The sequence below is a fragment of the Siniperca chuatsi genome, linkage group LG3 (assembly GCF_020085105.1).
Source record: "Siniperca chuatsi isolate FFG_IHB_CAS linkage group LG3, ASM2008510v1, whole genome shotgun sequence".
NCBI classification, from domain to species: domain Eukaryota; kingdom Metazoa; phylum Chordata; class Actinopteri; order Centrarchiformes; family Sinipercidae; genus Siniperca; species Siniperca chuatsi.
The window spans coordinates 18,443,858-18,471,814 of NC_058044.1; the positions used below are offsets into that span (position 1 = coordinate 18,443,858).

General features: G+C 39.8%; 1 protein-coding gene across 3 annotated transcripts in view; it reads right to left on the reverse strand.

The window, feature by feature from the left end:
* Window positions 1-27,957, reverse strand: part of LOC122872898 (phospholipid phosphatase-related protein type 5-like) — a 51,164-nt gene extending 23,207 nt beyond the window's left edge. Inside the window, exons 1-3 of one of the 3 annotated variants that reach the window (XM_044188988.1) lie at window positions 27,430-27,957; window positions 22,868-22,978; window positions 3,263-3,451 (exon numbers count right to left, since the gene is read on the reverse strand). In XM_044188988.1, the coding sequence (XP_044044923.1) occupies window positions 3,263-3,451; window positions 22,868-22,978 (300 nt within the window). In that variant the 5' untranslated portion in view covers window positions 27,430-27,957. Of the gene's footprint in view, window positions 1-3,262; window positions 3,452-18,838; window positions 21,593-22,867; window positions 22,979-27,429 lie in introns of those variants that run through there. The other 2 variants (XM_044188987.1, XM_044188989.1) reach the window with 2 other exon arrangements.

The following is a 27,957-nucleotide window of genomic DNA, read 5'->3' on the forward strand; positions in this document are numbered from 1 at the left end:
AAGGAAAAAAGTATGATACAAATAAATAGGAAAAGTAAATTGACACTAAAATGAAGAAACACATAAATAAAATCTGAATCACAAATTATTCTTAAAGGTACCCTGTTCTGTTTACATTTAGTGTTAGTCACCAACACACTCTGAGTGTATCCTTGAGCTCTAACAAATGTGTTGAATAAATTCCCTTCCTCATAAAACATTTGCAAATAATAATTATTATTTTAAATCCTGCTTTGTTTACATCCATGTTTGTTAGGTTGCAGTCTTCTTCTTCACTGCCTTTGCTGGTGCATTGCTGCAAATCTTGGCACAATTCCGCCTCCATTGGCAGGAATGTGCCAATGGAGACAAACAAAACGGGGACTCGCTCATAAAAAAACTGCTCCATAGCGCTACTTGAGGTCCAAAACTCCACAGGATGAATTCCATAATGTTCAGCATGTTGTTGGTGAGACATTAAATGATGTTTGAATTTGCAACAAAGATGGCAGGGCATCCAGAGTTGTGCCTATGATATCGTCTCATCTTACTTAGTGCGCAAACAGCTATCTCACAGCTGATTGCAAATGTCTTGCAAATGTCTTCAACTGACCAGGTTCAGTTTTCAATAACTTATATAAGTCATGAATTTACACATAAAAGTAGCATGATGTACATTTTGTCATATGATAGAAATTAAAGATTAACTTGTGTTTATGTCACTTTGTGGTTAATGGCTCTCATCTGAGCAGACTTTAATGGCTTGGAATCAAAGTTCTACCTCTACAGTGTAATGTGCTCTACTGTATATGTGGTAATAAGCAGGGGCAGCAACATGAGCCCTCACTTGCCATGAGTGGTGCCTGCCACAGTCTCTTAGTGGAGTGGACTACACTCAAAGCATTCTCTACAAAGATTTCATAGATTTACTTAAAGGCGGCACAGATTGAGGCAAGACATCTCTTGGGGCACCAATTTTACTGGTCATGGGGAGTACTACTCAGCCTGTGAAAACTGTTGTATAATATCTTCTCTGGCTCCGAAGGCAGTTTTGTCAAGTCTGAGAAAATAACTCTCTGGGGGTGTAGACTTTTGAGAATTTTTTGGTCCTGACCCACACTAAGGAATAACGGTCAGATGGTTTGACTGTTGTTTTTTCTAACCTGTCTCCCACTGTACGAAAGTGCAACACGTTCTCACTCCCAACTCATCAAATACGGAATCTCGGTCAGTGGCCCTACGCTTCACAATATGATCCACTACATACCCCTTTAGCGTCAGTTTTGCACGTGCATGGCTCTGCGGTCAAGTTACCAATAATAAATATACAACATCCAGTTCTTCAAAATAAAACACATGGTTAACATTGTGAAACAATCATATTTTTGTTAGGTTTAGGCACCAGAAAAACTTTTTTTAGGTTTAGGAAAAGATCATGATATGGATTAAAATAAGTACGTAACTTAAGTTACGTAACTTCAGTTACGTAACTTAACTTACATACGTACATAAGTTAAAAAGAAGTCAACATTAACTATTGGTTTAACACGGAAAACGAACAGCAGTCTCCTGGGTGAAAACTGAAGTTATCCTGAGTTGTATGCCTCCCCATCATTATACACAGAGACAGCAGAAAAAAGAGAGAGGGAAGAAAAATAAGAGAAAAACTGTGGAGTTTCTGTTATGTTTAACAATCAGTTGGAGCTGTCACACACACAGACACAATCCATACACACAAAGTCAGTATATGCTGTTACAGCAGACGTCTGTACTGTCAGTCGAGGAACTCGTCCATTTTCCATTTGTGGCTAAAAGTCTGAGTCAAATTTGAGAAAAAAGTGAGATGAATATCTGCTTTTTTGCTTTTTTTATTGTATCTGAACAAAGGCTCATGGAGCGGTATCTTGGAGCAAGAGAGAACACAGATGCTCTGACTTTCAAAAAAGCCGCTTCACACTCCAGGCAAAATCACCCCACTCTGCACAGCTTGCATACCCTGGTGCCTGCAGCCCCCATCCATTCCAATGCATATTAGGCTCCAAACAAACACACACACAAAGAAACACATACAAAGTGCACCTGTACTACAAATGTGTGAATATGTGCCTGTGTGTGCAGTTGTGCTAGATAAAATCATTAGAATGAGTCTCTCTTTATGCATCTGTGATCCAAAATGTAAACAAAAAGAACAAAAACATGTACAAATCTGTTATTATTATCATTGTTATTATCAATAATGTTTGTCAATACAGGAGTAAAACAGGCCTATATTTTCAGTAATGATAAACTGATACAAAAATGTGGTGACAGAGAGGGGATTGGGGTAGTCTCGTCTATACAGACGCAAAATGACCCAGGACTGCCTGCATGTATGTGTGATTATGTGCATCTGCTTGAACGTGTGTGTGTGTGTGTGTGTTTGTGTGTGTGTGTCCGTGTGTGTGTGCGTGCTGCTCTAATATGTGGCTGAGAGGCAGCCATGTCATAATGCCACTTAACTGTAGGACATCAAAGAGACAAGCCCTGGGGGACAGACAAGACAGAGCTTTGATGAGGATTTGAAGCTATGGTTCATTATTAATAATATCCCACTGTACTGACAAGAAAGTATGGCCACTGTAATGGAATTCAATATATTCTAGACTAATAACAACAATTACTGTGCCTTACAATATTCATTTTAAACTGATTTAGTGCCAGTGAAAATGCATGAGTTACCACAATGAATGGCAAAAATAAAGCGGTCGGATATTTGTTTTTGATTCTCTGCATGAATGTGCATGCTGCCAAGAATTCATGACCTACAAATTGCAATTCTGTATAGATGTTTAATTAATAAAGGTGCTTCAATGTGCATTTTTAAGTCTTGGATGAAGACGGTCTGGTGAAAATAACGAAACTGTGCCTCCTCTTGTGCACGAATAAGGGAAGCCATTTAGTGCTGATGTTTAATTCAGTTTTAGTAGCGTGCAGTCTTGAAATAAGGACAGACTCTCTGTACACTGTAGCTATCTCTGACTGCTCTATGGAGGACAAATATAGTGCCCGTTGCCATGGTTATGACAGAGAACGCATCCACACAAACAGAGCAGTGAGACCACGAGGATACACACCTACACACCTCTCTCCTCTTTCAGTCCACAAACACCACGTGTAGATGAGGTGAAATTTTTTGTGTGTGCGTGTGTGTGTGTCATATGTTATGTGTGTGTATGTGTGTAGGTGATTGTCATGTCTGTTTGGAAGTACAGTTTTTTTTTTCACAACTTGAACACAGACTCACCGTCACAGTGGGGATGGCAGTGACGAGGGAGTAGACGAGGACAGGCGGCGCCTTGCTGTTGTCCTCTGGTCCTGGGTACGGCTTGGAGTAGGCTTTGTCGAAACAGAAGAAGCCCTGGATGTGCACGGGGAACGTATCCGTGTACTCAAAGTAGTACGCCAACAGAACGGTCCCTGCCATGATGACCAGCTGGAAATAAAACATATTGGTTCCAGCTTTAGGATTGGATCCACAGGAGAGTGTAGGAGTTGGGAAAGAAAAGACAGCCGGAAAAGAGAGAAGTGGAAAATATTGTCATGGATTTAAAAAAGGAGAGATTTTTCCTTCTCAGAGCAAAATGATGGATGCTACCGTAATGTGTAAAATGAATCAAGTGTGCGTGGAGAGATAGTGAGGGATGAGGATGAGAGGGAGGGAGGGAGGGAGGGAGGTAGAGATAGAGACACAGGGAGACAAATAAGGAGAAAGACAGCTAGAGAGGGGGAAAGAGAGTGCAATGACAGAGATACAGAGCGAGAGAGAGATCCCTTCGGTGTCAATATGCAGAGTGGGAGGGTAAAGAAACAAATGGAGACGATCAAAGAAAATAATGATGTATGGGGGGAGAAGAAGAACTGAACAAGGATTTGGAGGGGGGGTGACACAGATGGGGTGAAAAAGAGTGGAGAAGACAAGAGGAGGCAAGAAGAGAGAGAGAAAAAAAAAACAACCCCAGGAAGAGCAGAGGGTAGGACAAGAAGAATTGTGTGACTCTCTGCATAACTTAAGTTGTTATTGTACCACACTACTATTCTGCCATATAAAATACCAGCTGCATGCAAAGCACAAGCCATGTAGCATAAAAAAATGACCTTCATAACGATTTAAAGAAGTGAAGAATTTGATAATAAAAATATATTAGCAATTCATAACAGAGTGTATGTGTGAGAGGGAGATAGAGAGTAAGAGAGGCAGAGGGGATGATAAACATAGAAAACATAAAAAAGCATGCTATTCTGCACAGATGAGACAGATGCACTAATTATTGATTTATACTCCAGTAAACAGCACACTAACTCCTTTGCCCAGTTCTCTACAGGGGGGGGGGGGACACATTTACAACTGCATAGTAAGTGGTGTCTCTAAATCTGTAACTGAAAACTGGAGGTTTGTGTAATACTCGTTTGCCCTGTGGGGAAAGGCCTGAAACAAAAACTACAAGTTAAAAAAGGAATGTTAGTTTAAATATAGCAAGCTGCTGATTAGTTTCATCATAATCGGCAGCCTGAATGTTTGCTCCATTAACTTCTATTGTATGTGAAGGACAAATTTATCAGCAGCAAAACATGAGGAGCCTCTATTGGCAGGCTGAGCTGGTTTATAGCTTAAGGGACGTTGAGGCAGGAAAGAAACAGCAGTTTGGTGGATGTTTCTTGTAACAATTAGTTCTTTTACCTTAAAGGGGTTACAATATGTGTAACATTTGAAGGTTAATAAAACATTACCATTGTAAATTAGCATATTAATAATAGTCATTATTAACTAAACAAAAAGCTGTGGTGAGAGACTTGTTTAAAGGATTGGGTGCTAGCTAATATGTAAAAGCCAGACCTCAAACAAGGAGGTGGGCTGAAAACTAAAAACTAAAGCTGAATAAACCTTTTTCACTGCAGACATTTTGACTTGTCAAACACAGGTGTAACTAATGACATTATTAATTGGTGCATTGCATTGCAGTAATTGCTGGAAAGGAGACATGATTTCTGTTATTAGTTCCACCTGTGCTTTTCATGTTTTGACAGGTCAAAATGTCTGGTGTGAAAAGGGTCTGTGATTAATTTGCGAAACGACAAAGGAACACGAAGGTTCTCATGGTAGCTCAGCTATCAAGATTCAGGTTAGCAAAATTTAGTCAGAAAGCAAAAAGAACACGTAAAGTCCAAGATGCACAGTGTTTTGACAAAGGGGAAAAGATAAACATGTGATGTTCATCAGCAAACAACATCAGTCAAATACAAAATATGAAGAAGCCCATCTTGCTTTCAAGTCCACTGTTAATATACAGGGAGAGCTTTTTGTCTTTTGTGCATAAAACCTCAAGTTTGGGTAAAGCTTGACTTATTTTTTTTTTCATTTACACAATAGAAACTAATTATTGTTACTAGTTTCCCCATTATTCAATTGTCATTTCCAGAGGTGGGCATTTACAAACTCAACAATTATTTAATTAATCAACAATCATCATCAATAAAACAAATGAGTTTTAGGAGGCAGAGGACTGGTGACAAATTATTAGACAACACCTACAATGAGAGAAGTGTTGAAATAATACAGCGGATAGGAATCAAAAGGGTGTGTTTGGGATGTTGGATTGTGGACATCTGCCTTAAAATGCAGTGAACCCATGTGTGCTCAATTCCCAAATCACACCAAGTGATGTCTGTTGTGAGTGAAGCTTTAAAGTATTAGCTTGACATTTTGTGAAATACACTTTACACAATTCACTCTCTTACCAAAAGTTAGATGAGTAGATCAACTCTTATGTCTGTGCATTAACTATGGAGCTAGAGCCAGGAGTCGATTAGCTTAGCTTAGCATAAAGACTGGAAGCAGGGGAAAACAGCTAGCCTAACTCTGTCCAAGAGTTTAAAAAAAACGAATTCCACCTCCAAGCACCACTATAGCTTGTTTTGTTCAATTTGTACACAATCTGAAATGTAAAAAAGACAAGTTGTGATTTTATGGTGAGTAATGCAACATCACAGTGAAAACAACACTCCAGGAAGTCACTGTTCTGGGTGAACTTCTCATCTAACGCTTGACTGGAAAGTGGAGAAGCATATTTCCCAAAATGTCACACTGTTCCTTTAATTTTTAGCTTTTAATGTGAAACTAAATCTAAAACGCCTAAACCTTTTCACACAAAATGACAAAAATGGTAGCCTATGTACAGTTTGTTGTGTTGTCATTGTGGAGTAATGTTGTGTTCACCTAAATGGGGATTGTCTTTGTGCTTTGCAGCACTAAGCAGGAAAAGTTTCACAGCAGCAGATGGCTGAATGAGTGACAAACCACTGAGAGATCCTCCTCCAACATGTTTATCCTCTTCAGCACAAGTACCCACTTAGACTAATGCTATAGGGAGGGGAAGGGAAGACTTGTTACATGTGACTGTAACACATTTCAGCTTTATTACACATTGAAGAGTGACAATGAACATAGGGGAGAGAGGGTGACCTGATTCAAACTCAGATCTGCTCCTCTGCAAGTTTCCTTTTCCTGTTTCCTTTACAGTCATTGAGAATCTATGGATGATTCCCTACATGAATTGCAAAATCAAATAATTGATCCCATGGCAATGTACAAATTAACTGTAATCTACATCAATCTGTTTACAGAAGGGTCTCCAGTGAGAAGAACATTGTACTGGAGGGACGATGTATTCAGTGACAACACACATGCCCTGAGGCCCTTTTGTACTTTACACTTATTTTAATTTTATACTTATACCCACTTGGTACTTAATTTATCTGACCTGTATTATAGTGTATTATATTGTTCGCTCAGTACTTCTATTCCTGTGTGCACTGATGTGATAGTGAGCAGCTGTAACAAAAGAGTTTCCCCTCGGGGTTCAAAGTATTTCTGATTCTGATTCTGAAAACAAAATCATGAGGGACACAGAAACACACACATACATGCACACACATATCCACACATGCTGGCAGACTATACAAACACCTCCAGCCTGTAGTTTATATATAGAATATCAAGCAGCTCCATGTCTTTTCATGTTTGTTTCCATCTACATGAGCTTTGTGTGTTAGAGTGAGTGGGTGTGTTAATGTGTGTTTCCATGTGCAGAGTGTGTTTGAATATGTCTGCAGGCATGTGGGTGCATTCCCATGTCTGAAGAGGAACTCTGACACAGGCACGCTGTGTTGAACATTTCTTTCCATCATCCGTTCCTCTCTTCTTGCCGAGCTACAGAAGGCTTGAGGGAAGGAGCGAAGGAGGGAGGTGTAGAGAGGTGGGAGGAAGAGAGAGATGGAAGTCTACGAACACCCATCAAAGTTTAAACAAACATTTAAAGACAAGAGGAGAAAACCTCCCTGGGAGATAATGCATTTCATTTTGCATCTACTTTTGCACTACGTAAGCATTAAAATTGGCTGTGCTTATTGACTATACTGTCAGTCTGAGAGATCTAACAACCATGTGTGCGGAGTAATACATGAGAAGACACGAGTTATAGTTGAAAACACTTTACATTCATTCTGGGACATGGGAAGATTATAGCAAATTTCAGTATGATGGCAAGTTCCAGTAAATGGAGTCATCTAAAGTCTCATTAACACATATGGGAAGATATAGCCTTCCTACTTAACAGGGGGCAGTAAGGGGGGGGGGGGGCTAGGATGATTGATGATGACAGGGGCCCTCAAAAATACCACATGAACATAGAACAGTAATTATTTGAGGAAATTATTTAGGGCCACTAATATAATATTATAGCCTCTTGGAATTTCATAAATAAAAGTATGGTGTGTTTGACCATTCCTTTTTTGTTAAAATTATCCAGGTAGCCTGCCAACTCACACCCCTCAGTACAAACATTGAATGGTTCAGTCCTACCTAACTGGTTCACAGACAGAAAAGGTGGAAACTAGCTGACAGTCTGTCTCAGTCTGTGTGTAGAGCGGCCACCTGTTGCTGTCTGTACACAATGTCAAACTCAAAACCAAAATCAGGGTGCCAGACACGGAAAGAAAAAGAAATGGGCAGAAAAGGAGAACAAAGGGCGACCCAATGTTTCTCCAAGAAAGGCAAGTGCCCATGTAGTGTCCATGAAAACCTACACAGTCACGTTAGTATTTTGTTAATAATATCCTGGCTTTATGTTGAAGCCAGTCACAAGCTAGCTACATTACAATAATATCACTCTGGTGGTTTGATTTCGCTCAAATACACTCTATAGATCAACATTATCCACTTACAACATTGTTACAGTCATTACATTTTGTTTATTTAGCTGAAATTGAATCAATACTTAATACTTAATACTCAAAAATCAGCTCTGCCTTGTCATGCAGATGTAACTCCAGCGAAACCACCATCAGTCCTCTCTAGTCCTACCCAACTCTCAGTTTAAGGAGAAGGTGAGCAGTATTTCGTTGATAGTGGCTAGCTAGTTTTACCCAGAGCCATCCATGGAGCTGATGATGGAAAATGCAGGTCTTTGGAGTAAAAGTTCAACCCTGCTCTACTTCTCCTAGAGCAGAGGTCATTTAAAATAAATAACAAATTATTATAACGAAATTATGATGATATTATTATTATTATTATTATTATTATTACATAAGAAGAATATTGAATTTAAGGTAGCACTTTTAATTTTAACCCCAAGTGAGATTATCCCTGACTAGTTAATCACATTCCTGTTAATACACTGCAGTTGGCTACTTTCAACCAAATAGGCAGAATGACAATGGCATCGAATTACATAAAGTAGTTCCTCAGATATTATATATATTACGATATTATAGTATACCATATACAAAATTATAGTATTAGTATGCATAATGTGCAGACATGCTCAGTGTTCTAAGTGATCAGAAAATGTTGGTAACATCTGACTACAGTAGATTTCCAGCCCACATTTATTATTCATATTTGGGGTCGTCAAATGGGTTTTGCAGGTGTGGTTTGTTATAGCAATGTAGCCTACATGGGTGATCTATGGGGCCCCAATATTATATTCTTTCATGGGTCCAAAATCTCTGGCGGCACCCCTGCTACTGAATACGGGCTTAGAGCTCTTAATTGACATTTCATCTCCTTTCCATCCCACATGAACAAATAACCAACTTCCTGTACACCTCTGCAGCCACAGCTAGTTTGTCTGAATATTAATAAAGGTCAAAGTAACTTCACGTTGATGGTTTCTAAATAGCACAGACACACACACTACTAAGTCACCTTGGAAAATTAATTTGCATTAAAAAAATTTTTTCTAAAGCATCGTGTGCATGTACAGTGTGAAACTACTGACAGGCCGACATCACTCCATCACAGGAGTCATCTCCACGCAGGCTGTTTACCCAGGGTTGTCACACGATAGCTATCTTAAGGTGTTGGTACGTCAGAGAAAGTACATGCTTTTTGAATTTCATAAAACTATTACTACAGCTGGTGCAAGTTAATTTCTGCTTTAATATGCCCAAAAGCCCCCAATCTTTTGATTCCATTCCAATTACATATAAAGTCAGCCATAGGTGATTTTCAGGTGACAATATAGAACTGGATTTCCACATTCAAGTCCCTGCCTGACCCTTTAAATCTCTTTCCTTATTATCGTTCAGATTTCAGACCTCATATCAACTACTACCCCATTCAAAATGTATAAGAAAAACAAATTATTTAATAGCTTTTTTTGATGATGTATCTGTAGGAGAAACATATCAAAGCAGTATGTTCTTGTTCTAATGCAAACGTTTTAACTAAATTTAACTTGTACTGGCATTCTGGTACTTGTCTGTTCCAAATTTACTCTTAGTAATCTCGTCCAAATCTTTAGTGATCATTTGGGAAATCTGGGTTTAGGATGAAGCACCTAAATCACCACATTTAATAGAATTGCCAATTGATAAAACCAGCATCAGAGTTACATCCATACAATGCGACGAAGTCCTCCAAATTAAACAACAAAATACGTCATTTGTCATTTGCCATTTGCCTTCTAGAACGACACATTGAATAATTTTCTGATCTTACACCCCTATCGGCATGAGTACATTATTGGTCTGTACCTTCCAAAACCTTTATGAATATGATGTGACAATGCTATGGTTAATGTTTGGTTAGGTTTCGCCACAAAAAGGACTTGGTTAGGTTTAGGGAAAGATGATAGTTTGGGTTAAAATAAGGCACTGTTTGTGATTTGGGGGCAAAACAGGGGAGGTACATCAAATAACTTTTTAGGCACTGGGGAGGGTCATGTTTTTTATTTTGGCATTTGGGGAGGGACATACAACTTTAAATTGTTGTTGTATTTGTATTCATTTTAAATACGTTTCTTCTTTTCAAAACACGTATTTTACCACTGTATTGTGACGAGACTCACTAAACTTGGTATCTCCCACCCCTAACTTAACCTCATTGGACCTCACGCCCCACCTTCACCGCCCACTGGATGCAAGACAAGCAAGATATTTGGAGCTTTCAGATGAATCTAGCTGGCTAAAAACATTAGCCACTTGTATACAGTGGTGTGAAAAAGTGTTTGTTTAATAATAACAACCTTCATTTAAAAACTGCATTTTGTGTTTACTTGTGTTATCTTTGACTAATATTTAAGTTTGTTTGATGATCTGAAACATTTAAGTGTGACAAACATGCAAAAAAATAAGAAATCAGGAAGGGGGCAAACACTTTTTCGCACCACTGTAGCTAGCCAGCCAGCCGGCATAACGTTACCTTGGCAAATGCATCATTGACGGAAGAAGTGGATGTAGCCGGTGCTGCTGACTCATCAGCAGTACAGAGATGTGCCACAGGAGAGCAAGCGGAACCGCCAGGGCCTATTATATTCTAAAAAAGAATATTTAAGAAGTCATCAGTTCAAATTTTATTTTTACGGCCGCCGTGCCAATTGATGTTATTCTGGCCGCTGCTGTCACTGTTGTGTATGTTACGGTTTATTTGGGAAAACGGTCATTAATATGCACCTGTCGCAAATGTTGGCTGTGTGCCTGCTGTATGTGTGTATGTGTGTGTGTGATGTGTATACATTTTGTGATTTATATTCTGCTGAAGTGCACACACAGCTTGTGTGATGATGCGATTATTTGTAAGGAGGATTTTCATTTTGTTTAAGAAATTAGCTGTTGTTTTTTGGTGATAACTCTCACCTCCGTGCTGTTTTTCTTTTCCCATCCATCCACCCCGACCTCATTCCTATGCAGACTTTGTTGCTAGAGGGCTTTGTTTTTTCTCCAACATGAAGGAAATACTAACTAGTGTAGGTGGAAAGGTTAATCTAATCTTGAATATTACATCTCTATTAGGCGATATTTTTTTATTTTAACACTGATTCAAATGACTAATGTGATTGATTGCTGATACTGCTGATCCCACTGAAAATCAACACCTTGAACACACTTGAAACTCTGTGCAACTTCTGACCATTGTCCACATATTGTTTGCATACTCAAGTCTATATAGATGAGAAGCTCTGCCACTCAATATAAAACCATAGACAGCTGCTCCCGGCACACACGCCCACACCAGCCCAAGCTTGAGTGGACTGATTATCATGTGATGGTGGTAAGTCTCTATTGGTTGCTGCGTCTAGTTTATTCATGTCCTTGTATATGTAGTACATGTGTAACAGCTGAGATGTGATGAGTGTGCTGAGACCACAGGCAATCCCCCCACTGCCCAGTCTTATTGAGTATGAGAGTTTGAACACATTGAAGACAGGACAATCTGAATAAAAGAGGCTTACTACTTCCCAACAAAAATGGTAGAGAGATGAGGTAAACAAATGCCTGACTGGTTTATTATATATAATCTATAGCAAGCAAAAGACTCAGATGTTCTTTGACTCTGAATACTTACATTTGTCAGGAGGCCAAAAAGAGGACTCCAATTGGATGCTCATGTTGCCCTGTGTCTGCTGGATGTGTAAGAAGGCAATAGTTTAAAAAAGTGGGAATGAAAGTTTGTTGTCATCACTTACTCTGAATGTGAAAATTATCAATTGAAATAGTTCAGTGGTGTAAGCAATAAATCTGGTTTATCAGATCCTGTGAAATTATAGAAAAGGCCATATTTCCCCTCAACTCTCTCTCTGTTTCATCTCAAGAGATTTGGCAGTTTGAGATTAAGACCTCACAGAGAGAATCAGACGCTAACCCTGTCTGTCTCCTCTTTCAGCAAATCACACACTCTATCTTTTCCTTTTGAAATCAGTGGTACACCAGTCCAGCAATATAAAGACATTAACTTCTGTACACACGTTTGGGGGAAAAAAGTATACTTTTCAAGAATTAAGAAAAGAAAGCTGCCATGCATTTCTGAAGGCACAACATAAAATGAGGGTTCAAAGGCTCATGGATCACAAACTCCCACTCAAAACACAAACAGCCTTGTAAACATTCCGCTGAAGTGTGAAAAATACACCAATTTTACAGTGTCATGTTTTTCTTTGAGTAGAAGTATGTTGGCCACACTGACTGTAATAATAAAATGTACATGTTTGAAGTTTTCTGTACTTAACTGCACTTTTGTCTTTCAAACCAGATCCTGCTTATATCCCAGCAAAGGTAGGAATGGGTCATTTTTATGATTCATACAGATTTGGTATTGCCAAGTCATAAATTAAAAAATCTGGGGTGGTTTCACTGGCAGGAATGACAAATGAGGGATTACACTGTTATGCAATGAAACCCAATTTGATTTACCTCCTAAAATCTGTCAGCATAAATTTAGCCACAGGATGAAACCAGAGTTTACAAAATAAGGCATATTTAAGATGATGACCCTTTCCTGGCTGACCCAGTAAACTAAATACACTAAAAGGAGTTATCAGGCCATGTAATTGAGGCTTAATGCTCAAACCTCTTCACTTCAAAGGGAGTAAAAGCAAGAAAATCAAAAAGACTAATATGGCACTGATGTGACAGAAACAGAGTAAAAGCTCCTGCTCTTAAAAGCCCTTTGACCAGAAATGGGGAAAATAAAATGTGACAATAATAATGTGTTATGTAGGGAAAAGGCCAGTGAAAATAGATTTGGGCATCACTAATGTCTCCTGGGGCCAAACTGTGAGCTTGCACATAAGTGGTGCATGTCTACCCTTGGCCTGTGTGGAGAGGCCAGATGGCAGAAAAGTCAACTGACAAAGTCAAAACATGTTTATAGAAGGTGAGAATGTGTGGATGGAGGCTGGTGTTGAGATGACAGCACCCTGCTGCGAAAAAACAAATGTCACACTGCTCAGGATGAACAGGAGACATGCTGCTTCATTTTGCTCTCAAAATGTCTGATATGTTTTTGAATGAATACAAACAGTAGTATGAATGAGACCTACTGAGCATCAAGGAGGCTGAGAAATTCTACACATCTACTTATTTTAGAAAAGGATGTGTCCTTTGCCTTATTTACACTTTGGTGACAACTGACAGCACACGGCAGTAGAGACACATTAGAAAAAGCAACACCTACATTTTAATGGATTTCTTAGTTAGTTAGTTGCAGTTAGCTATTTATCAAACATCTATATAATATAACATGCCTCTTCATATAAGAAACCAAATCAAAAAAACATAATTTGCAACATTATATATTCTTCTATATACTTTCAAATAACATATTTATGTGAACATTCTCAAATAAATTGTACATCGAATAGCAGAAGAAAGAAAAGAAATGCTATACAAGGCCTTTTTTCTCATCTCCTAGGCTAACTGCGAGTAACTGGCTAATTTAAATGTTTCATATGTGAACAGCCGACTAAGTCTTTGTGCATCAACCATATTGACCATAAATCAATTTCTATTTTTATCTTACTAAACAAAGTATTGTGTAGTTCCCAGTGAAAAGGACAATATAAAATAAAATTGAACCAATTTTCTGTATCATTAGGGTGGCACATTGAAAAAATCCGCTTTTCTTTTTCCAGACTGGCAAACTGTCCAGTTTCAACATTTGGTAACACTTTACTTTAAGTCCACCTATTTAGCATTATAAGCAGTATACAAACATTTACAATATGCTTTATAACACGCTATAATATAGTTGTAAGCAGATATGAGGACAGAGGACATGTTTATTAATTTACAGTATTTGTCAACAATTATAACTTCTTCTATGACATACAGTATTTTATATTATTACAGCTGTTGTCATTCATTATCTGTTCATATACCAGCCTCCATTCATGGGTGCCAGGAGGCGTTCATATATTTGCTTAAAATATTATAGTGTGTAATAAACCATTTATTACCTGTTTATATACTGCTTATGAATGGGGGACTTAAAGTAAAGTGTTGCCAAACATTGAGTGATAAAATACCAGAACTCAGCTAGGCACATAAAGATCTCCGCTTTAAATTGTATACATAATTCTCCCTACCATATTTTACTAAATGGCACATCTGCTTTTAAAGTGCGCTCATTAATAGGCCTCAAATTAATTGACAAATTAAAAAGATTAATTTGGTGAAATATGGTGGAAGAAACTCAGCTGACTAAAAACCTGTCATCATCAACAGCAACACTTTTTTCATTAGTGTCAGGTTGGATTTTAGATGGCTTCACAGAGTTACTACCCTCACAGTGTTCAGCACAAAAAGCGCCCTAAATTAGCATGAGATGAGGCTGCAACACCTCTCCTCCTTTTTGTGTGATTTGGTTTCCTGATGAGCTCACATAATCACTCGGTCACGTGATTAGAGCCAGTGAATATTTCACAGCAGTTGAGGGTTTCATCTCTCAGATTTTCAGCAGATGATTAAAAAAGCCAAGGTCTGATTTTAGACAACAAAACACACACACACACATACACAGAGTCAGAAATGACACAAACTACTGTACATAAAAGAACTAAGCCATACACACAACGCTCTCCTCTCACACATACTCATCTACATAAATCACACGTAAATGACTGAGCAAAAAGCCAAAACACCTAGAAGGGCATATCATAGAATCGACATGGATAACAAGCAAATGAATGGGCTTGACTGCCGCCTGGTGTCACCGGATTGTATTGCAACACACTAAACAAAGACAAGTGCAAGATAGATGAGCCGACTGATAGAAAACAGTGGACAAACCAGAGGGGTAGAGCATTAAAGAGAGGACTGGGAGAAGCAGCAGAGGGAGAGTGGAAGAAGATAAACAGACGGATAAAACAGTTAATGAGACATTAGTATATCACAGAATGCGCCGGGGCATAGCCAAGCCTGCCGCTGGGAAATAAAACTGAGGAAGGCAGCAGAAAGAAGAGAAAACAACAGCGGAGAGGAGGTGAAAGAGAGTAAATGAGGATATATGAGAGACTAAAGATGGTGAAGTAGAGAGAAAGGTAAAATACAAAGAGGGAACAAGGGAAAGGAAGAGGATCAAAGCAGGCATTCATCTTTAGGGCAGCCACATGCCCTCCCCCTTCTCCCTCTGTCTTCTTCCACCTCTTTTGTTTGCCTGATTACTGGGTGTATCTTATCACCATGCCTTGTTTATCTTAAACTCATCTATTTTTTTCTTCCGTTATCTGTCAAAAAACATCTTTCCTCAATCATTTTCATACCCACTCCCAATGTGCCCCCCCCCCTTCTTGCTGCATTTCCTTCCATGTTTCTCAATCATCCTCGCTGTCAAACTCTCTATATCTGCTCTCTCACAAGCACACTTTGTCTCTGTGTATCTACAGTATCTGCTTCACTCCATAACTCCCTTCACCCATCCTTCCTTCCCTTCACGTCTCACTCTCTTTACAGCAACAACAATCACATTATTCTACAAAATCCCCAGTCCTCAAGCAAAAATGCCCCCGCATCTTGCAAGCGAAAGAATAAAACCAGATGCAGGCTCACACATACAAACATGTTCCCTGAATAAAACCCTACAGTGCAATTAAAGGTTTCATTCCAAAGCTCTCTACTTACATATATAAACAAAAATTAATATGTATTAATTTTTAAAATAAACTATTGTCTGATACACATTCCTATTTTTTCATGTCTTTTTAATGTGTATGTTTTTTTTGTTTGTTTTTTAAGTACAGGCAAGGAAATAATTTCACAAGGTTGACTTTGATGTAATCTGTTCTTGAGCCAGAAGGGATGCCAATTTCATATATTGTGAATATCTCGATTGACTCTGTTACAATTTATTTAGCCGACCTCATTCAGATCAACATGCAGCATGGGCAGGAGTGAGAATCAGTCTGCATTTATGAATCCTATAATTGCATGTAGCTCAGAAAGAAGCAAGAGTGAGGGACACAATTATATCTTACTTAAGCAATTATATTTTAGAGACCAACTCCAGCAACAATCTTATATTTATATTTGAGATAAGATACTGATAGATGGCTACTCTATTCAATATTCGCTGGTAATATGAGCCTTGTGATATACAGGGTCTCTCATCCCTCCCTCCTTAAAGTGATAACAGGTGGGAAGCAGCCAGCTAACAAGTATTTCAAACATCCACCCAGAGTGCTGAGAAATCCCAGCGCAGCAGACAGTGGAGCAGGTGCTATTCATGGAGTCTGGGAGATAATGAGGGGGAAAGTAGGGAGAGAATAATGTGAGAATGAGCTGTTACTGTGTCTTTGTTGCGGGGGGTGGGGGCGTGTGTGTGTTGAAGAGGGAGGGGGCACATAGAATAGAAGAATTTGTATGAGCATTTCTATAAAAATGAAATGAAATGAAAAATAAAAAATGTGTTCAGGGACGTGATGAAAACTGAATTTTTTTCTCACATATCTTATGTGATAATGAAGAGATGTTGATGGTATGTAAACTGCCCATAAAGAGATTAAAGAGAAGTTAAAGATCATTAGTCGTATAGAAGGAAATGGCTTAAAGGGCTGCTACATGAGAAGTTGAGCTGCTTCAATCAAGATTTTAGAAGAATTTAACTTTGTAAAGTAAAGCTGGAGTTAGTATAAATGGAGTGTTAATGGAGTAGTCTAGCAAGCAAATTTGGTGCTTAGATATGGAGAAATTATGAGTACAGTTTGGTTGGGGGGTGTCTTGGTCTTGGCACAAGTAAAGCTGTTTGGAACAAAACATCTTTAGAAAAAAGTAAACACATACAACAAATGTGTTGCTTGGAGGTAGAGAACTGTAGGCCTGATGCATTTAGGATGCTATTCATTATTGGAGCAACCTATGCTGTGCTGCCTTCACACCTAAACCAAAAATGGTGAAAGATGATGGTGAAAGATGCCAGAGGCCGTCCGTGCCCAGACACAGAAACACACATGCTGTCAACAAGCAACATAATTGTTTCCTGAAGTTGATGAACTGAAAATCAAGCATTGAAAAGCCTCAGCAACAACTGTAACCATTAGGAGCAACCCTGTCTCCTAGAAATTATGTTTATATATTAATCTTGCCAAATACGTCATGTAGAGAATGTAACTGCCTTGTTGGATTATGTTTAGTGGCTGTGCTTTATCAAATAAAGGAAAAGCTATGTTTGTGTACTGCACATAAGTTGTAGGAAGTTGGTGTGGGTCATATGTATTCAATATCAATATCAACATTTTAGGGCTTGCCAGATATGTAAACAATATTTGCTCACTATGTTTATAGAAAATGTAGGTTTTGGGTCTAGTTGCTTTCCTGTTTTATTTTGAAGTACTCTTCTTCCCTCATGTGTCTGGTAGTGGTTCTTCCTGTCGTTGATTGCTTTGATTGTTTTCACCGGTCTCAATTAGTTTCACCTGTGTCTTCTTGTCTCCTCTACCTGAGTGTTTTTAATCTGTGTTCTTCTTTTGTTCTGTGTCATATCATTGTTTTACCTATGTGTTAAGCTTTCTAGACTTTACCTTGTGTGTCCTTTCATCAAGTGTCCCGATCTTAGGTTCCTGTGCATTCTTTTAGACTTATCTTTGGTTTTTCTTGGACCTTGCATGGATGTTGGATTTTGGACTTTGCCTGCTCCCTGCCTGAATTGTTTTACCTCTGTTGGACTGCCTGAAATCCGTGTAAGCCTTTTTGTGTTTTCTGCACCAGCCCTGCCTACGTGTCTGCATTTTGGGTCCTAGTCCTGTTTTCCTGGTTCCCCTGCTTGACAAACCACAACAAAACCATCTGACCATAATTATGGACCCAGCAGACTTTCATTCGGATGAACTGGTGGAAATAATTTTGGACCTGATGAGCTTGAGGGAGTATTGGAGGACGGCCAGCAATGATCATTACAGAGAGACGGTCGTGAATTGTGCACACCATGCAGTTTCCTCCAAGCCTTGGCTGAGGAACTCAATACCTGAGTGGGCCATGGATTTCCTCAGCACCATAAATCTCATAGCATAAATCTCAGCCTGCTAGCCATCAGCCTGATTTCTGGCCTACTAACCACCAGAATGCTAGCCATCAGCCTTCACTCCAGCCCACTAGCAACAAGCCTGCACCTCAGCCCGTCCCTGTCCTTAAGCGAGAAGAAGGAAGGAAGCGTGGCTCCCGCCGATGTTGTGCCTCTACCCTGCCCAGCTGCTTGTCCTAACCGCTGCCCAGTGCCTCAGAGCCATCAATGGTCCTGCCTGGTCCCCAGTCAGCAGCCTGTCCAACACCAGTCCCCATGCCGCGGTGGTCTCCTGTTCCGGTTGGGCCACCGCAGCCAAGCTACAATTGTCTTCTGTTCCAATGCTGCAGCAACCTACTGAGCCTGTGCTGTCATCAGTCTTGCTTGTTCCTGCTAAGCTGCAGCAACCTCCAGTTCCTGCTAAGCTACAACAGACACTAGTTCCTGAGCTGCAGCAGCCACCCAAACACTCTGTGCTGCAGCGGCCCCCCACCGGCTCCTCTGCCAGTCTCTCCAGCCTCCAGTCCTGCTGCCCTGTCACCGCCCTCCTACCTTGATCTCCAGCCACGCCGCTGGTCTCCAGTCCGACCTCCGGAGGGGTTCCACCTTTGCCGCCAACCTCCAAAAGTGTTCCGCCTTTGTCACCGACCTCCTGAGTTGCTCCGTGAGTCTGGTCATCACCCGGACCTGCTCAGCCCTTCGGCCTCTGGCCATCCAACTGAGGTTCCCGCCCCTATTCTGTCCTGCCCCTGGGCTGTCCACCTGAGGTCTTCCACCCACTCACTTCTTTCTAACTCCACACCCACCAGATTTTTTTTTTTCATTTTCAAACTTGTAGTCTTCAGCCTCAACTGATGCTGACTCAAGTGACAGCATTTGAGGCAATTTGTCAGATTTCGCGCAGCTCCATCAGGAGGCACAAAAGGACTTTTTTCAATTTTTATCACATACACTCCCCAAGACCTATAAACAGACTTTGATGTGTAAAATTGGTGGAGTTCCCCTTTAACCAAGTTCCTAAACATAACTATAAAAAAAGTTTCAACTTGCTTTGGTTGCTTCAAGTGAATATTGTGTTGCAAGACTGGATATTGTAAGGAAAACAAATGTGCCAGTGAATGTTTTGATACATTGATACATTCAATATAAACATTTTGGGACTGGGTCAGATATTTTTAACGTCTCCTCAGTATGTTGATAGAAAATGTAACTGGGCAAAATTACATTTCCTCCGAAAAGTATTTGCTGTTAGTAGTATATAAACTGAGACAGAAACCTATGCATCACATTTTTGTATGAAGGGAAAAAAAGTCATGAGAAATATTACTGACTAGACAGAAATCACTGAGCAGGCACAGAGAAGCTAGGAAATAAGAGATACAAGCAGACATGAACCAACACCTTAGAGTATCATCAGAATCAGCACAGGCCATAGACCTGAAACATTATGTGGTCTGATGCTCAGCAGTGTGTTTACTTTACAGAACCACGCTGTGCCACAGGAAGATGCAGCCAACGAGGCATGAGGAGGAAGCTCTGCTACTGAGCTGGCAGTCGAGGCTGCACAGCAAAACTGGAAAGCCAGGATACACACTGCAAAGGCTGGGTGCCATGAATTAGTAGCTACAGTACATCCACTAACAGTAAACAGTGATGATTATCACATCTTACTATCGTTACAGCTGATACCACACAACTTCTCACTGGCTGAAAGTTGTACACTCAGTGAGATCCACTCAAATAGTCTACTTGTAGTCACTCTGAGTACTTCGTAACTCAGATTTTCACAGTAGGGCTGCCTGGCCCAGATTACACCAACTCACAACCCTCCTTCCACCCACCAGTGTCTAAAGCAAGTCAGGAATCAGTTGTATCAAAATTACTTTTTAAAGAGGGTTCTTTGAAGCTGTGCCTGTGTTAGGCCCCAGACCAGTCTCTTGTGTGGCTTTGCAGCATGATGGCAGTGGCAGCAGAGAGAGAGAGAGAACGACTTATCTGCTTTTAATGATGTTTTTATTTCATGCAACTAAAAGTGAAATTGTGTGAAATCTTTAGTTTGTATAGGAAACTGATATGGTCAGTTCTCACATTTGAATCGAGTAGAAGAAGAAAATGATGACTAGGAGAGACAGCAGGAAGACAGTAGAAGGGAGAAACATGGAAAGTGGGAACAGAGAGAAAGAGAGATACAGTAATCAAAGTTAGAAATGGTAGACAAGCCTTGAGATTAAAGGAGCAATGAACTGACAGTGGGGACTGACAGAGAAAGAGGAAAAAGGCCATCGTCACAGGAAGAGAAAACAGAGAGAACAAGGCAGTGAGAGGCAGAAAAAGAGGGAAAAGAGAGGGAATCAGCAACAAGATCACAAGAGAGGAATAAGACTGGGCGTTTGAATTGAAAAGAAATGCGTAATGAGATGCTAATGTAACAACAAAGGAGTGAGTGCCCTCCGGGGGGAGCTGTGCTACAGCAAGCTGCTTCAGTATGAACACAGCAGAGGTGGGAATTGAATTCAAAAATGCCCTTTATTAAACTACCGCAATGTACACAGATTCATTGAGGTGCATATATAGTGGTTAAAGTCAAAGTAGATTTTACATCACCCCACCTCTGGCCGTGTTTGAACTAAATAAAAACACCCCTGGAGAAAGGGCCGATTAAGGTGACAAAATGGGAAGAAACTGCAAAAAGCAGAAACAGTATTAGCTGCACATGACACCTCCTCCCCAGGGAGAGGGAGGAGGAGATGAAGCTTTACAAGTAAAGGGGAATAATGGAGAGATCCATGGTGCAAAAGATGTAATTACTCAAGGGAATAGGTGCTGGAGAGGAGTGATGTGGAGGATCTGTATAAGAAGAGTGACTGGGCAGTACTCAAGAGACCGTCAAAGAGAATACTAGAGGAGGGGAGGAGCACCACTGACAGCTATACAGTAAGCTTAGAGATATTATAGATGCACTATGAAAAAATTAGAAAGCTGGAAAATTATAACAAGTCCTCAAGATGATGCTGAGAATGAGCCAATACCAAAGCACAATGAAAGAAAATAAAAGCAAGCTTAAGACCATGCAGGGATTGAGGGATATTTGTGCTATAAAGAGATTCAGCAGCAACAGAGGTGTGTTGAAGAGCATTGTTATGTGGAAGGAGTGTAGGATTCATATGTTGAATGAGGCACAACAAGCAGTTGAAAAAGCTATAGTATGATCTCAAGAGGATGTTGTGAATGAGTACAAAGAAAGAGAAGAAAAGCGAGGTTGAAGAAAATGCTTCAGGAGATTCAGTCATTGAGAAGAGGTGCTACTGCAGGTGCACTAAAGAAAGTTACAGTTTGCTAAAGACAGTTTACACTAACTTTATTTTAAAAATGCAAATCTTAAATGAGACCTTTGAGCAAGATCTGTGTTTACTTAAGTTTGTCTCAGCCGGTGGGATAGAAAAACTTGTTCTCTTGTCTATAGGCTATATATACTATCGCAAAACCTGAATTTCTGACTTTATCTAGTCAACTCTCTATGGCACCATTTGACTCAACAATTTTCACCAACCTCACACTTTAATATTCTAACTCGTATAATAATGCAACATCACATTTTTGGGCGGTATTCAAAATCAAAAGACTGTATTTTAATGCTAAAAAACCCCTAGCTAATTCAGCTCATTCAGCTATCATTGCCGTAGCTCAGAGGACCTGCAGGCTTGGAGCGTGTTAGCGGTGGCACAGGCTAATTGGGTTTCCGTTCTTAATTAGGCCAATTAATTAGGAAATGCAGTTGAGGCCATGAGTGCTCCACCAGGTCACTTAGGGATTACAGGGAGAGAAGAAGAGTCGTGGGAAGAGTAAAGGAGTGGAGGAAAGGAATCAAGGAGCTTATGAGCAAAAAGGTCACTCGAGAGGGCCTTTGTTTTGCGAGAATACCTCCCGCTGAATGTTATCACTAAGTGATTCATGGACTCAGGGTAATTACCCATTTGTGACAATTTAATCAAATCAATCACTTCTTTTGGGAGTCAGTGAATTAAAAACAGAGCCTGCTAATTCATGCAATTTCCCAACTGACACTCATTGTTGTTAATCTGCCGTGAGAAACATGTGAAATGATGGGAGTAACAGATTTGGGTGAAATGGAAGAGAAGAGGAAGAGAACATTCACAGGCAGAAGACTGTAAAATGTGCTTTCATGTGTCCATCAGTTTGCTCTGTGTGACTCCAACTTCCCAGAGGTTTCTAAAACACCTGCAGAGTATACAGCTAAGTCTTCACTTCTACCCACTTTCATGTACAATTCTGCAGTATTTACACATTACTTGCCCACTGTACAATATCAGCACATGAAAACTTGAGATATTAGATTCTAGATTTAGGTTAAGTTAGCCCAAATATGACAAATATTGCCTTCAGCTGTAGGTTCATAACTACCAAAAGCAAGGAACAAACCAATTTCATTCAATATGACTTTTAATGTTCAGGTCAGATCAGGCTCAAATGTTCAGATGTGAGTTAAGTCTGGTGAGCACAACAAGCGACCACGGTGCTGCATATTGTTCCCTTTTGAACAAAATATGTCCAAACACTCACCTCCACAAAGAGGAAGCAGGGCACGATGTAGGTGCTGGTCTTCTGCTGGCCTCTATCTTCAGGAAGGTTCCTCATCGCCCTCCTCTGTGCTAACAGCTGACTGTCAATCATCTGTGGGGTCAAAGGTCATTGCAAAGCTTTAGGTTACTTTGTTCTGTTTGTGTCAAAAGGATATGATGGGTGTAGAGCTACTGTGCAGTAAGAAGACAAACTACTTTGGGTTTTGAAAAAGCTAAAATTGCAAATGTTGAACTTGACATCATAAAAACACTATTATCACACAAGCACAAAAATGTAAAGTTTATTAAGATGTGGATCAAAGTTTCTGAAGTTGTGGACCATTTTTGATCATTTTTAATGTTTTGCAAATGTTCATAATACTAAACAATAAATGCAGTATTTGCTGACACTGAGAGCAGCCTGGGTGATTTTGAGGTGTAGTAATAGGTAAGAAATACAGGCGAGGCACTTAAATTCAGGCTATTTAGATAAGACAGTATACCACTTGTATTGAGACAACCTCAAACTCATCTTAAGTCAGCCTGTAATATAAGGTTGTAGATAATACTTGGCTTGACTTATTAGTAAGGAAAGAGACCTGACTGGCACCTCGATGTAGTCACTGTTAGTGTTCAACTTAACACTAACTACAGTGAGTCACTAAACAGTCGTCTGACTTCCAGACGATACAAGACATTAAATAGTAGTCTATTTATATTCAGTGCTAGGCTTAGAGTAAATCTTAGGGTGAGGGTTTCATATCCTGTTGAGTCAAAGCAATGAGGCAAATGAGGAGTATGTCTCAAAATATGCTACTAGCTAAAAAATAAAAAACGTATGTTAAACCTCTGTAAGGCCCTCCTAACACACAAAGATGATTTAAACTCCATGTGTACTACATTGATGCTGCTCCTATCTCTCAGATGATGCAGGGCAACACAGCTGTGTGTAGGAATTACATTACTGGATGAGTCAACTGCATGCGATTACTTCCAATGCCAACATTCAAGGTGAGTAGCGCATTCAATTTAACGCAAGACTAGAATACTAATACTACTAAAGTACTTGTACTTTACATTTCCCTGTAATGCTACTTTATACTTTTACTCCACTGCATTTCAGAGGGAAATATTGTACTCTAGTACATTTTTCTGACAGCTATAGTTACTAGTTACATTGCAGATTCAGATTATTAGTACATAATATATAATCAACTAATGAATTATGATGTACAGTAATATTAGAGATTAAGCTACCGAGCAGTACACAAGTAGTTAAAAAACATTAAAGTGATCCTTAAACAGAGATGCATCAGTAACTATAATCTAATAATTTCATATATATGATTCTGAAATGGGACATTCTGCATATTGAGTACTTTTATTGTTGGTACTTTAGGTATATTTTAATGCTAATACTTTAGTAAAATGTACTTTAACTTAAGTAAAACTGAATGCAGGACTTTTACTTGTAAAAGAGTATTTCTACACTGTGGTATTGCTGCTTTCACTTGTGTAAAATATCTGAATACCTCTTTCACCACTGCAATTAAAAGATTTGTCCTAAGCTTAACCTTAACCTTCACAGATGTGGCACCACATATATGGAATCAAACCTTCAAAGCAAACAATAGAAGCTCCATGTGTCCAACTACTTAAGATCTTCAATCATAATGAGTACTCTTTACACCAGGAGCTCATGATGTGTGATCCATCCATTAATAAACCAGGGACCTTCCACACTGCTGAGAGCCCATGTGCTTCATTTTGACAATTTTACAGATACTCATGTCTGAGCACAAAAAGGGAATCCTTTTATCATCTGTCATCAGAGAAAAAACACCAATTTTTATGTGCACACCTACACTTATACACTCAACGCACACAAACTCATTCACCCATATGTAGAGATGCCCACAAAGATACATTCTGCATGATACATCGAAAATGCCCACATACAGGTACACACACACACACACACACCAGTACGGGTAGGCAATCAAAAGAGATGGTGGGGGAAAATGAGGTTGAAAGGAGGAGAAGTAGAGTGGAAACAGAGGAGCGATGATCAAAAACAAAAGCCTGACAGAAAGAGATAAGAGAGAGACAAAGTCATGATGCAGACGTTCGGAGACTCTTCAGAAGTAAAGAGGGTGGGGTGAAAGCCAGCAGACTCAGCAATGGGAAATAATAGCGATTGGGGGATAACAGGTAGAAGTTGAAGAAAAACAGCTTCAGTCTCCAAAGTGAGAATTGGAGGAAACAGGGGAAGAAAGAGATGGTGAAGAAAGTTAAAGTAGGAAGGCCAGCTTATGAGATGCTCAGGGGTTTCTGACATGCAAATGACTGCACTCATGCTAAATAACATCAGCTTCTACTCTTTAAAGTTTAGAGGAAATCAAATATATCTTCCTTGAATCAAACCGCAAATGCAATTTTTCTAAGAACTGGAAACTTTGAAATCATGATGATTATCAATGCCCTCAGCAGTCTTCAATATAATTTTTTTCATTCACCAATTGGTTCTCCTCTCAGATATCGAGCCTGTTCGCTCATATCCTTGACAACAATTATCTTGCTGACTTTAGGGTAAAAATCTCTGCTGCCGTGTCTGCCCTTTCCCCAATCAATGGTCGTTTTTAGCGAGAGGGGAGGAAGCCACTTAATAAGGTTGGAATGCGTCCATGTTTTCATAGTGCACCTGAACACCTATCAGTGATATAGTAAAAGTTTCAATTTGAAACAAGAACCCCAATTATAATCCTTAAATGAATCTAATCCTTCAAGGCACTCTTTAAAATAAAACATAAAAGAGTAAGGAAAAGCTGAATGATTAATTCCTGATTACACAAACACAAAAAATAAACCATCTTGTCATTCACGATGAAAATACAAAGTGTATATTTGCATGTAAGGAGAACGGGAAAAGATTCCTATTAAATATTGCTGGAACGGGTTTTAAAGAGCCCTACAGTATATGCATTAATAACTATAGCATTAAAAATGTAATACTCCCTGAAACCTGAATTAATTTAGAGATTCTCTCATCTGGAACAGTTTAATCTAACAGAAAATTGTTATCAAAGATTACCAGACTTCCGAACCGGTAACAAGCTGAGATTCAAAGAGTGCATATAGAAGTGTAAGGCACCTGCACACCAGGAATGCACCTGTCTGTATCACACAGCTACTGAATAATGGTCCCTTCAATTTAAACATGCAGGATTTAAGGGATTAGAAATCATAATTTCTGCTAAATCACCTCAGGTGCTGTCCACAAGCTTGAACTTTAATTATCTGGCAATGAAGTGCCTCTTGGCAGTTTCTGTTCCACGTCATAGATTTATCATCATGGCCCTCTATTTATAGCTTCACATGACACTTGTTTATGGCCGCAAATGGTTGAAATCTCAAAACATTCTCTTCAAAAATCTCGCTACAATGTGTATTTGCACAAGCCACACATACAGTACACGTGTATTTTTGTCTCTGCATCGCGCAGTTTAGCTGATTGACATGTTCACACACACACACACACACACACACACACAGAGAGCAGTAGAGCCTACACTCACTGTGTTTGTGTGTTAATTATTCGTGCTGTGGTTCATATACTCGTTTTCACTCCTCTTTCTCCACTATCGCCTGTCTGCCTCATGGGAAACACTATCCCACTATTATCCCACTGTTTATATAAGTAGAAGCTTCCACTTCCTCAACATGAAGTGCTTTGATTGGCATTCACTGATGCTAAGTAAAGAGAGAACAAGTTATACAAGTTGTTGCAGAAGATAAAATTTTTGTAAATATACATACATGGACACAAACACAGGAGGTTATCTGCTGTAAATACAATATTTGGGTCTTCCTTTATGTATCCATCTTCCAAAGCAGTGAGAAGCAATCAGGCGTGACTGATTGTCTCTTGTGTTGCTGTCCATGTCGTTCACTATGATGTGCATCCTTAAGCTTCACACTGGCACCACGGCAACAAAAGACCCACTCACTATCTTGCTGGCACATACACACACACACACACAAGCACACACACACACACACACACACACAAGCACACATACAAGTGACCATCATCCGAGCATTCATTACATGTCAACTTGGATGTCAGTCCAACAAGTGGTGCCACACAGCTGATGACTATGTGTGCATGTGTGTGTGTGTGTGTGTGTGTGTCTGTGTGTGACAGAGAGAGAGAGAGGGATAGAGCAAATTCAAGTTCATAGGGTTTTTTCTGCTATTTTCCTGATTTTATTAACTGTACTTTGTTGTTGTTTTTTTTAATCTCAATATTACTTGACGCTTTGGCAATACTGTCTTTGTTCCACTCATGCCGATAAAGCATACTGAATTGAATTGAAATTGGAATTGAGAGCATCCTGCACAGAATTCCTGCTGTGCTGCACCTCAGGTTCAACAATGTGGGTCATAGAGATGCACAATCTCACTCGCACACACTCTCTCACACTCACTCACTCACACACTCAGGAACAACCCATTTCCCAAAATAAGGAGAAGAAAAAGCAGGGCAGTTTGTAAAACTCTCACCTTAAATCTCTGTATGTTGGAAGCAGTGCTTCTGCACAGTGACCGCTGCCTCCTCCGAGTCTCCGTCTCTAGGAGGATTTGCTCCTGCAGCGGACTCTCATTCTGCAGTTGCGTTGTGGTCTCAGCTTCGCTTCTTTCTCTTTTCCCCTTCTCGTCTCTTTCAAAGCAAAACCACCCCTCACTTCCGCCGCTCCGCCACTGAGAAGCCCTCGGCACTGAGCGTGAAAAGAGAGAGATAGAGAGCTCGCCACACTGCCAGGCACCCAGCCTCCAGCCAGCCTAGTCTATATCTGTCTGCACTCTGCCGCTAGGTCGCTAGGCTAAATATGATGATCTTCAACAACACTTCAAGGATAATTAGTCAAGTGTAGGGATCCACAGGATGGTGAGGGAGGCTCCTCAGCGCAGTTGCCGGTGGATACAAGGAGAGGAAGAGAGAGAGGAGGGAGAGAGGAGGAGGAGAGAGAGAGTATCTGTCTGTGCATCTGTATGCTTGTGTGTGAGAGAGAAAGAGAAGGAGAGGCAAAG